General features: G+C 43.4%; 1 protein-coding gene across 1 annotated transcript in view; it reads left to right on the top strand.

The window, feature by feature from the left end:
• The window catches only part of gli3 (GLI family zinc finger 3), a 123,436-nt gene that overhangs the window by 16,284 nt on the left and 94,621 nt on the right, over positions 1–12,531 (top strand). Inside the window, exon 2 of the mRNA XM_050056707.1 lies at positions 2,606–2,779. Coding sequence (XP_049912664.1) covers positions 2,647–2,779 — 133 coding nt within the window. The 5' untranslated portion in view covers positions 2,606–2,646. The remainder of the gene's footprint in view (positions 1–2,605; positions 2,780–12,531) is intronic.

Genomic DNA, 12,531 nt, shown 5'->3' with positions numbered 1-12,531 from the left:
GATTAGTGGTGTCTACGGTTGAGGATTTCAGTTTGCAACTAGCTGAAACTTCTCCTGGTTAGGATTTCTTCAGCGTTCATTTTTCAGGAGGTTTTAACCAGGAGCTGAATTATCTACAGAGGTCTCTTCCTCTCCAAAACAAACAGACCCGATGATTAAACCGGTTAAAACACTGAATAAAGCAGATTCACATTTAATAAAATGTGCTATTTTTCGATGCTGCTCGTCATGGAGGGGCTGCTAACTGCTGCTAGAGCCAGTGTTTGGTTTGTTCTTTCTGGGCTACTGCAGAAACATGGCGGTGCAACACGATGATCTCTGTAGACAAGGACCATTATATACCATATACCATTTCTGCCAATAAATCCTACATCCTGGACCTTTAAAGATAAACACAGAAAAACTTTTTCACATTAACAAACATTCTTTCCCCACTGTCCTGATGTAAACACAGGCGGAAGTGTCTTGGTGCTGGTGAGTTTCTGAGTGTTTTCGGAGGGTTGGACAGGGGCGAAAATGAGCAACACGAAAGCAGAGACGGGAACATCTGCAGGATTGAGTGTGGGCGTCCAGGTCAGAGGGATTATGGGTGAAAAGGTCCTGCTTTTAATTGCTGCTTTGGAACTGTGGCCTGCCTAGTGGAACACAAAAGGCCGGTCAGACACGCTTCAGTGGCTCGGACTTGTGAATATTTGCCCGAACCAGAGGAATGCCCCGCTTTCTCCTCGCCTCCCCTACAAACCCCAATCCTGACCCTCATATTTGCTGCACTCTCAGCTCTTTTTAAGCTCTGCTCTGACTCACCTGGGGGGCTACAAGAAGACACACACAGACATGTATGCTCACTGCACACACAAAGCATGTTGGGAGCTATTTAGGAACAGCTGTAAAGTGGGATCTCTCCCTGCTCTTTTCGCCGCTTCGCTGCTTTTGCTCAAGTTCAGTCATTAGAATGATGTAATGACAGTTTCAAAGAGGGAAAGTTTTCTTTGATCGTTGCTCTTGTTTCACTTTCTGCCGATGAAAGTGAATGAGTGGCACCTATGATTAGTTACCTCAGTAGAAACTTACAACCATGCGTGTGCCGATGTACATGCGCCCGCATGTATTCTGACGATTAACCCACTTGCGCTGCAGCGAAATGAAAGCATTCACTCTATCAAACACACGCAGAGATGATATTCTGCGCAAGTAAGACAAAAATGTCTTTGGTTGGGGATGACGGCTACACATGTATTCATGTGGGAGTGATTAGAGGACGAGCTCTTGTTTAATTCTGTTTTGATTGGTAAGGGAGTAATTGCATTGTGTTTTTTTTTTCCCTTCTTTTTTTCGTAAGCCAGCAATTGCTTACAGATGTTGTTGTCGGGTCAGAATGGATGACAGACTCTGGTTTTTCAGGGGGTGGGGAAAAAAAACAAACAAAGCACACAGTGTTTGTCTGAAGTTTACCCCTCACCACTTCCCCCTCGCCTTCCCTCCTTGGGGAGTTGGTAAAAATCAGCCCCCCCTCTCTTCTCTTGTACTTTCAGCAGCTCCTCTGTTTGCATTATAGCTGACTTTACTGCTGGCCTTTGTGTCCATGCATGTTTATAGGGTGGAGGACAATTAAATAGTACAGTTGGGTAATAAGCTATTGGAAAGATGTTAGTCAGACTAAATATTTCCAGTAATTATCCATGAATTATGGCGTCTAAGTAAAGGCTTGATATTGGACCAAATGAAGCTGTCCTGTACTTTGTGTAAATGAGCGGTTGTGGTGTATCACCGTGTTGTCTCCATAATCAGAGACCTCCGTGACCTAGATAGAGTCGAGTTTGTAGACAGCCTCTGAGGTGCTGAACTGAGCAGCATGTCTGCTAGACTGTTGGCTGAACCCCTTCTAAACCCACAGACAGTATTAACTTGAACCACCTTTATTCTTTGAAAGAAAAATTGCCCGGCACCATGATATTCCCAAAAGGGCCTTCAAACAACCCTTGTTTTTTCAGGACTGTGAATGTTTCTCTCTCTGTGGTATCCCCTTAAGGTTTCTCCTTTCTCTCTGGAAAGACTGCTCGAGCAGGATTATCAGTATATCCACAAGCTGCCTTTACTTCTATTCTGAGATATAAAACCTAGTCAGGATGTCCCGCCTTGCTATGTTTATAGAGTTTTTATGTTTTTGACAAGAAGTCAGAAGTTTAATGTGACATAGTTGAAAATAAGGTAAGCTAAATTATGTTTTTTTTGGATGTTTAACCACAGTTAGCGGATGAGGAGATCACTCCCCCCCCCCCCCGACAAGCGGATCAGAGCCCAGCAGGTCTGAGTTAAAATAAATCAGGGTGAGCTGGTGGATTGACCCGTGGTCTGCTCTGGGCATCATGAAAAGGGAGGATTGGATCTAAAGTTTTTCTCACAAGGTTCTCAGTGTTCACGTCTTTTTTTGAGGCACTTTTTTGTTAAAATGTTTAACTCTTCAATCAAGCAGGAAAAGCTCAATTTCTGCACTCAAATTAAATGATTCCCTTTTACAAGACACTTTTAAAACAAAAAAATGTTTTATGTGCTTCACGTCTTTACATTCACCCACCCTCTTTACCCTCCTCTCCCTCTCCACCAGTTATCCTGTCTCCATGAGGTGTTGAGGAATGAGCAATCGCCATGGAAACCCAGTCCCAGGCCAGTTCAGCAGCTGAGAAGAAGAAGAGGGTGGAGACCATTGTGGCGACCAAGGGCTCATCAGCGCGCAATGACATCAGTGAGAAGGCGGTGGCCTCCAGCACCACCTCAAATGGTACGCGTCACCTCTGACTGCACACTCAGCCACTGTGGTTAATGTAAATATAATTTGGGGTCTTGTTGGAACACACCCAGTTTTGGAGAGACTGGTCCATTTGTCAGCTCACCAGTTGAGTAATGGGAACATAGAGCCCAAAAGAATAAGTGAATGTGATGCTACCAGGAGATTGGGCACAAGTAAAAATAACAACCAGGTCGATATTTTCAGTTGTTTTTCATCTCTTGACAGTTTTAAAATTAAATAGTTAATTAAAAAAAAGTCTTTATAGTTTGGATTTTGCTTGTGACTTGCTGATTCTGCATGGCTGCACCTCCACCTCCATCTTTAGTTTGTGTGTAGAAAAATTCAGCTTTCTCTTTGCAGGCTAAGTTCTTCACATCTGTTAATCAAACATCACCCCTAACTTTTACACTTTACACATTTTTTATCCCTAAATTTGGTCATATGCCACAAAGGCTTGTAGCCATAGACTTAATTAAATAATGGACGTAACCACTAGGCCGGCACCCATTAGCTTGTGGACTCCCGTTTTAAGCTTTGAGTTTGGCATTTTATCCATAACTGTCTTGGACTTTTGGAGCCGGAAGTGACAATATTTGGAAGAGAGGGTGAAGCTAACCTTAATGCTAGCTGTTAGCTTGGTTAGCACGGTGCATTAACAGCAGGCCCCCCCAGGAAATGCACTGTGCTTTCAAGCCAATTTTCGTAGTGACCAAACAACTGCAGACCAAAAACACTTTTTCCCATAGACTCAAATGGCAAAAGACATGTCTGTAAATTAGTGGATATGTCTTTTTTTGAGTGTCAAAGCCCCTGAAAAATGGCTCGTTTCACTATCAGGATTTAATCCATTCGGTCCAGTAATATTTGGAAAGTCTAGAAAAGCTGCACAATTGAATCATTTTATCCCCATTCAAGTTAGCAGAGCACTAAACCCAAAGTAGACGTATAAGCTAGCGGAAGCCTCGAGTGCGCCTGCTCTATGGGCCGCACATTGGGGAAGCAGTGCCGATCATCCCTGGATCATCCATGTTATTTTATATGTGGCAGTTTAACCATTTTTGGCTTCATGCGCCACTGAGCAGCTCTCATAGAAATGAACATGGTCCTGCCTCTAACACTGTATCCAGGTCTCTCTATACATCCTTGATTTACAGCTATGGTTAACTGTGATAATGCTAATGCTAATGCTATTACGAAATTTTGTTCGTGAAAAACAGGCTTAAACCCATTAAGACAAAATGAACTTACTGGTAAAACTGAACACCTGACTCCTTAGAGGGTCTTCCAGCACAACAAAAAGGCTGAGCAAGAACTTTTTAGGTGACCAAAACATTGCAATTAACTTTCATGAGCTGAAAACACACTGAAATAGTGACAGCTATGGCTACGTCTATCTGTGAATCTGGGGTTACGCCATGGTTACATCACCTAGCCAGTGTTGTTGCCATGGTAGTGACTTGTCAACTAATATAGCCATCACTCAACGTGGCCCTGCCATGTGCATAACTCTAAGCCTTACCAAAATTTAAATGGGTGAGTTATAACAATTCAACCTCCCCCAACAGTTGACATGAATGTTGAAATTAGCTACAGAGACCAGAAAAGTTTTTTGTACCAGGCTGTAAACATGTTTATTTCTGCTGTAAAGTCGGGCATTTTAACATGGGGGTCTGTGAGGAATGACTCGCTCTTTGAGCCAACCTCAAGACACCATTCAAGGAACAGCAGATTTTGGCACTTCTGTGTTGGCTCCATTTTTCATCTTGTTGTGAAGCATGTTTGGATGTTTTCCAGACTGCTATGAGCTGGAGACAGAGATGTGCTACCAAACGTAGCGAGATATTTGAGCATAGGGGCCACTTTCCTACTGAGGACAGAGAAATGTGTTTTGTGCCTATGTTGTTAGATAAAACTGACCGATTCCCAAAAACATGATTTAAAGATGTAGACATCACAGATCCTTGCTCACGTTACTTGTGTTTGCTTTTCCTCTATTCTCATGTTGAGTCACATGCAACCCTCACTGGTAGCAAAACTTTGGCATGTTTACATAGCAATGTCTTCAACACATGCTATTAAAAGCGGAGTGGAGCTTACAGTTCATCAGGCCTGTCGTCATTCAGCCTTTCATTCTTAATTCAGATGCTGGAATGAGGAATATTAGATGGCGATTTTAGGGCTTTTTTTTTGGCTGGAAAGCCTTGGAGCGTCAAGCTAAAGTCATAACAAAACCAGAGCTGAGATCACCAGGCATAAGCTGCAGCTGTGCTCATTAGCATTGAGAGGATTTGGAGGTTTTTGGGTATGGAGGTTTGGCTCTGGTAGCTGGAGTTGTCTGTCAGGGACTCTGCTGAGGTCGAACGTGATCATCCTGAGTGTGAAGTGGAGACAAACAATCCACGAAAGGGTAAATAAGTTGCTGTGACTTGCTCCCCATATGGGAGTTATCACAGGAAGTGGGTAAGGTAATGCATCCTTACGCATCTTGGGAACACTCTTACTCATTCCCAGATGGCCAGCACTGTTTTATTAATTAAAGGGGCAGTAAGGGGAAGAAAAAAAGTTTGTTGTGGAAAAAGCATGGATGTAATTTGGCTCCGTGATTGTGGATTTTTCTTGGTGATGTGTTGGTAATTACAGCTCTGAGCAGCATAAGGTTTGTCTCCTACACTGGACTCGGCCACGTCAGAGGATACACTCCAACTTTAAGCAACTCCCTAAAATACAGTAGTCTCATAACTCACTTGACGAAGGGAGGGATGATACTTATCTGCAGAGAAAGGTCCCCTTTTAGATCCCAATCTCTCTCGCTCTTGGAATCAGCAGATAGCTTACACATTCTTTGTGTTGTTATAATTACAGCGCATTCCCGAGTCGCCCCCAGAACTCATAACCTCTTATCAGGTGTAACCCTACACTCGCCTCAACTTTAACCCCCGTAGCCCCCTGCCCCATTGCCTCCATCGAAACAAAAGGTAATTGTGAGCAGCTGTGGAACCCCAGTGACTGGTTCTTCTTAGGAAGGCCTGGCAAAATATTTCCCCCCGTCAAGCGGAGTAGCGGCCCCTGATCTCAGCGCAGCGGAAACCCCGTGGTGCACCCGGCAACAGCGTGCTATGATAAGTTGTGAAAAGTGGAAAATAAGTAGGGAGAGGGGGGCAGGTGGAGTGGACATGGCGGATGTTTTAGCCTCCAAAGCAGTCTGTGCTAGAAGTACAGCATTTTTCTGTGATTGGGATCTGCTTTGATTTGATCAGATCTTGTAGCTAATTCTGCACCTTTGTCTGGATTTGGCTAAAAAATCTTCACTCTACATGCACTACAGGGATAATTCACCTCCTCCACTCCCCTCTTGTCCATAGTCTGTAAGTTTTGTCCAAGTTGAGCAGACCCAGAGTAATTATTGAGTCCTGGTAGAGCGTTCCCACATGGTTGGCTAAATGGTGGCTTCATCCTGTGTGCCATTCATCTCCATGCCCCCTCCTCTCGCACTGACAGCTCAAAAGAGCCGACTGTGCCACAACAATGCTGTGATTGGTGCTCTTTAGGAGGGGTTCGGTGAGGGTGGGGGGTGGCTCTCCCCTCCCACCCTCATCATTCGGCAGGCAGGTGGACCACAAAGTCCCCTGATTCTTTTGTTGGGTCCCGAGCTAAAAAAAAAAAAAAAAAAAAAAAAAGATGTCCATGCTTCTTGGCTGAATAAATCCTGTCGTCATGGGATAATTTGCTAATAAAAAAAGAGAAAAAACAGGGGCTGGGGGGTTAAGGGATTGGTTATTTGCAAAGGAGAAAAAGAAGGGGAAAAAGTTTCTGGTTAGTTGGACTTTTATGATATGGGCGCTGCTGATTTGAGGAAAGAGAGGGAGTTAGTGTAAGTAGGAGGATGAGAATTGAAAACAGGGAGCAGAACAACTGGATGGAGTTCAGGAAATTGTCAGGGAATGCTGCTTTAAAGGGATAGTTTGGATTTTTTGGAGTGGGGTTGTATGAGGTACTTATCCATAGTCAATGTATTACTAACAGTAAATGGCAGTCGACACGCCTCCAGTTTGGAGAAGCAGGCAGGAGAACTGACACGGAAGATAAGCAATATCCTGTTGTGGGCAGGGGGAAGCAGCAAAACATATTTTAGCCACCTAAAAACCCCACCTAAATCAACATCAACACTATACTGACTATATTTTTGGTGCTGTATCTTTCCATCAGAGAGTGATTTCCAAAAGGGAACTGAAGCAAATTTCTCACTCTCCTCAAAGCCAGACTCCATTGAGAAAAAAGGTGATTTAAGATCGCTGAATACTGCAGCTACTGGTCTACCACTGCCTCGATCAGTTATTTTGTTTGTCTTATTGTGTGACCTTGGTGTTTGAAATGGTAAGTTGTGATTGACCAAAGTCACACAATAACACAAACTAACTAACTGAGCGATGCAGTGGTAGACAAACAACTCCTGTGTTCAGAGAGCCAAAATTTCTGTTTTTGTCAATGGAGTCTGGTGGCTTTGAAGAGAGCATACGTGTATAATTGAAACCGCTGGAACAGGCTGTCTGACAGAAAGGTAAAGAGGTGAAAATACTCTCAATATAGCATATACTTAATCTGATGTAGACGTTTTTAGGTGGGACCTTACGTAGGTGGAAAAAATATGTTATGTTGCCACCCCTGTCAACAGCAGTGCATTGCTCAGCTTCTGAGGCGGTACTCCTGCCTGCTTCTCCAAACTGGGGGCGTACTGACAGACTTCTACTGGAGGTAATACACTGATTATGTCCCCACTTCAAAAAATCTGAACTATCCCTTTAATGTTTAAACATAACACAGCCGTAGTAAAGCAGGTTATGAAGTTGGGGCCTTTTAATGGTCGTGCTTAAAAGGGCAAGAGCAAGGGTCTCAGAGGCAAACAAGTTAAGCCTTAAAGGGCAACAAATGTTAGGCTTTCTTGTGGGTTACCGGAGAAATCCCTAAGCAAATGGAGAGCGTGGCTAAAGTGTTTACGGAAGAAAAAGAACACTTGACTGCTTTGAAGAAAAAAAACTCCTGATGGGAAGAAGAATGATTCAGAGAGGGGAGAGAGGAAAGAGATAGAGGGGCCACCTTCTTTTTAGGCAGCCATTTAAATGATCAACAGTAAATAGAGGGGAATGTCATCTGACAGAAATAAAGTTCCCGTTAACAGCGGGGATGGAAAGTAATTTACAGATATGCTGTCCCCGCCATCTTTGTGCCTCCCAGATAAGGTTTCATTTCAGAAACGGATAGGAGACATTTTCACTTACGGGCCCCCATTCTGGGACACCTGTGATAACAGCTTGTGGACCCCTAATTGAAAATGGGTTTCAAAATGGATTTTCACTTTTCTTCCTCCCCCCCCTCCATTCCCTCCCTCCCTCATGACTAACCCCCTCCACCCTCCTCCCCCGTCAACACCCAGCTCCATCCCTTTTTTCCTTGGCGTTCCCTTGTCGTCGGCAGAGGGAGGCGATATTGGAAGGACAGGGAGGGAGAAAGGGAGGAAGGGAGGGAGGCTTGGGGGAAATGGAGCACCGGGAGCGGATCATCCCTCAGCCCGTGTCACAGCTATGACAGCCGCGTGATCCGTCTTATTAATGAAATCATTGATCACTTGATGGGACTCATAATCAACTGTTTCTCCACTGTGTCCTGCCCCATCTCCTCCTCCTCCTCCTCCCTCCTCATGCCGCCACCTCTGCTTTCCACTTTTTTATCCCTGTTTTATCCCCACTAAAAGATGATCTTTTATTGTTTAACTGAAGAGAACAATGATTAATATATACACAAAATTAACAAGAACACCCAGACACTGACAATGAATGCTGACAAGTGATTCAGCATGATTAAATCTGACGGGGATTTTAACTGCAAGAAATATATCTTCCTTGAATTTGCCTTTTTTTTTTTTTTTTTTTGAGGAAACAAGCTGGTGGTTATTTTAAGAAATGTACTTGTTTTTGCATTGCTGCTAAATGGTGATCTCTGTCATCTGTATTTGTGCTGTATGTATTTCATGGGGACCAGAGGAGGAAGCAGGGGCCCCTCTGTGTTACCCTACTCTGGGCTCTGCCTGTGGGGGCTAATGAGAGAGGACTGATGGAGGGATAAGGGACCTCATGGGAGCTCTGGCTGGCCCACGGGTCAAACAGCACAATGGAGGAGGCGTTATAGAGCCTGACACACAACCCCACACAGGAAAACTGGCTTTTAGTGTCAAAAGAGCTCTGTATAGTACATAAATAATACATAAAATACATAAAAGCTTATTATATAAGCAGAAATACATGGAAGAAAATACCGATTTATCCACAATATGTCTGTTTTCATGACATCACAGGGTTTTAGAAATATATTACAGGTAGCAAATATAAAATCTACCTGTAGATCAGGGTTTGTGAAGTCACATTGGCCCCATGTGCACACACAGCGGATGGAGCCATAGCCATTTCATGGACCTCTGCACTGAAGGCAATTTCCTGCAGCAGCAGGGGGACAGGCTTTGGCAGAGCCACCTCACAGGGGCCTGAGGCACAGGATTAGCTTAGCCTCGCTGCTACTCAGGGCGGAGGGGAACCTCAGCTGCCCAGCCCAGTCCAGCCCAGCCTGGCCTCTCTTGTCTGGCACACTTCCACATGCCCAGATCTGCCTGCTGGAGCTCTACTGCTCCTTCACCGCTGGAAGATGCATATAAGCCACTGCCTCAAGACTTTTGCACGCTGTGGAGATGCAGCCAGAATGTAGCTGTAGCGGAATTGCATCTTTGGTTTTTTGGTCAGTGATCATCCTACTTGTTTGCTATGGAGGGTGTAGCAAGAAATAAAGCTTTGAACCTCAATGAAGGCAATCCTTATTCATTACATGGGTCATGTTTTTGAAGTTTTAGCTGTTTTTTTTCTATCAATTATGATAACACTGGACTCAGCAAGCAATTACTGAGATCTGGGAACATATTTAGAGCTTTTCCAGTGGCACTTTTCACACAGTGCTGCGTTGATTTGTATTTTGATTACTAGTTTAAATGTGCTAAGTCGTGCAGTTACACCTGAGATGGACCATCTCCAGAGTTGGGCCAAAGTGTGCCCAGCTACCTCTAAGGAGAGTGAAATGACCTTGGATGAGCCTTGGCGTCATTGTTTGGCGTCAACATTCAGTGACCATTCAGTAACATGTTCAAATAGCCTCTGCTGGTATCCCCAGACATAGTTCATCAGTTTCAACGACGTCTCAAGAAAGAATGGCAGATGAAACACTGCTTGGAGTGAGAAGATTGTATTGGCAGCAGATGGGCATCTGATGTATGTTCTTGCAGTGCTGGGAGAAAATTAAAAAACTCACACAACAGTACAATAAAGTTGTAACACCAGTGGGGCGGACAGAAACACCTTCAAGCGAGTAGCTCTGTTGTATGGAGATGCAAATCCCTGCTGCACTGGGCTGACACACTCAAACCAAGTCAAGCCAAGCCAGCACACATGTATGGAAAAGGGCTAATTGTTATAATGAAGTCAGACACAAGCAGTCAGGCAATCACACATGTTGCAAATAAAACAGATATTTTTTTTTACCACTTTATGGATGAATGAAACTCAGATTGAGTGAACCTGAATTGCTGGTTCCTTGTTGCACAGGAAAACTGGACAGATGCGCAACTGTGGTAAGAACAGCAGGAACTAAGAATTCAGTCTGGAAACTGTGATGGACATTTGCAACAGACAGTACTGGTGATTGGTTTTCTCTCGAAAATAAGTTTGGAAGCCTGGGAGTTTTTTTTTTTAAATTCTCATAAGATTGTGTTCTCTGCTTGGGCTTGGACCTTGTTGCAATGTTGCTGCATTTCCAGATCCTGGCAAGTAACTTAGTGAGTACAGTGGTATATCACCAGTACAGATGTTGGCCAAAACAACATATATAAGACCCAAGCTGTATTTTTCAACTCGCAATCCCAATTTGACATCTCAGCCATAGATTTTGAAATCTAATATGTTGTGATGGTTCATGCTGACCATCACAATGGCGCCTCAGGAGAACCTGAGATAATTTTCACTGACACGCTGAGAGCCAGAATGGCCTCGGAGTCAGAGGTCACCCGGGTCAGAGACAAGTCTCAAAGACAACTCCCTGAACCAATGATCAGCCTCTCAAAGACAAATCAGCCTGCCCTGTTTGAGAGGATTGGGGCTACGTTGACAAGCCCAGCGGCTCTGCAGCCCTGCCGGATCTCACTCCTCTCAGAGAGTGAGGTGCAGGGGCCACCAAGGGCCCTGTAAACTCATAAACCCATAAAGTGGGGAAACAGTAGTTGATTATTCTACCACTCTGTCCATTTGTCGGTAGGCATCAGTGGCCTCCCTCCTGCCACGAGGAACAAAGCGGGGGTGTCCTGACCCTGCCAGGAGGATTTATTGTGGTGTGTTCTTTTCTGCGTCCTCTCTGTTTTGTTCACTCACTCACGCCTCCTTACCACAGTTGGATTCTTTTTGAATGGGATGAGGTAGCAACTAGTGCCCTTGCCACCAGGGTTGGAGTTTAAGAGTGACAGGTCCTTCTAGAGAGCTGAACTTCTGCATTCTGCATGTGATTTTGTTTTTGTCTGGAATCAACAAAACAAATGTTTTTCAATAATTTATATCATGTGCATGTTAAGGCATTTCTTTCCTTTTGCATTTAGTTGCTAGTTTGACATTTAGGTAGTAAGGCCATATGAAACAGTCCAAGACCTAAACTTTGAGTTTCGAGTCCTCAACAAGTCTTTGCGCTCTTCATCAAGTGAAATGCCATTTTATCAACAGAGTAATATATTAAATGCACACAAATTATGTATGCTTTTAAAAATTTGCATTTATTTGTTAAAACAAGTTTGTTGAAAGTTGTTGTGTTTCCATGTCTAATGTTCGACTTGCATGTTTTGCATACTGTCATTAGACTTTTGCATAGTGCATAGTTTTGTACGTAAATTAAATTCTTTGGTATCATTTTTTGCCATCTGGCATAACGTTAGTTCTTCATGTTTCCTCTTGACAACTTGACTGGATGCTGTGGATTGCTTCAAACAAAGTAAATCTGGCGTTAATCGTATTTGATTCAGGAAATGAAGGGAAATGAATTGATTCATGACACACTTTTAAAATAACATACTTTTAAATATTTGGGCTTGGGGGAAAGTATCAAGTTTTTTCAACTCCACAGACGCAAGTCCAAGTGAAGTCATGAATCACTGGTGTTTAAGTCCAGGTCGAGTTGCGAGTTTTGATTTTGTCAAGTCAAGTTTAAAGGGGAACACCACCTAACTTAAGCATTCCAATATATTTTTTCTATGGTCGAGGAGAGTTCAATCAATATTTGTGAACATGAGCTACTGTCTCTCAAAGACAATGAATGGGAGACTGATTTTGTTTGTTTTCTTTTTTGGACCCAAGCAAGCTTTATTCTGTACCCATATACTCAGAATGTTCCCCTGGTTGCTTTCTGTGTCATCTAGAACATCTTTCCCAATTCATTGTCTATGGAGCAGCTCCAGACCTTATAACCTATCACAAATTGAGTTTTAGCACTCTAGTTTTTGGTTTCAGGACAGACTTGCACATTGTTACGAATATTTTTGAACTGTCTGAGACTATAGGTATAACATGTATGAATTTTGAAAATTGGTGTAGTTTCCCTTTAAAGTCATTAAATTTGTGACTCGAGTCCACACCTCTGCTGCATATACATGCTTTATGTGTATGTTACAA

This window comes from Epinephelus moara, chromosome 11, assembly GCF_006386435.1.
Source record: "Epinephelus moara isolate mb chromosome 11, YSFRI_EMoa_1.0, whole genome shotgun sequence".
NCBI lineage: Eukaryota > Metazoa > Chordata > Actinopteri > Perciformes > Serranidae > Epinephelus > Epinephelus moara.
The sequence above is the reverse complement of the archived record's forward strand: the minus strand, read 5'-3'. Positions and strand labels throughout refer to the sequence as shown.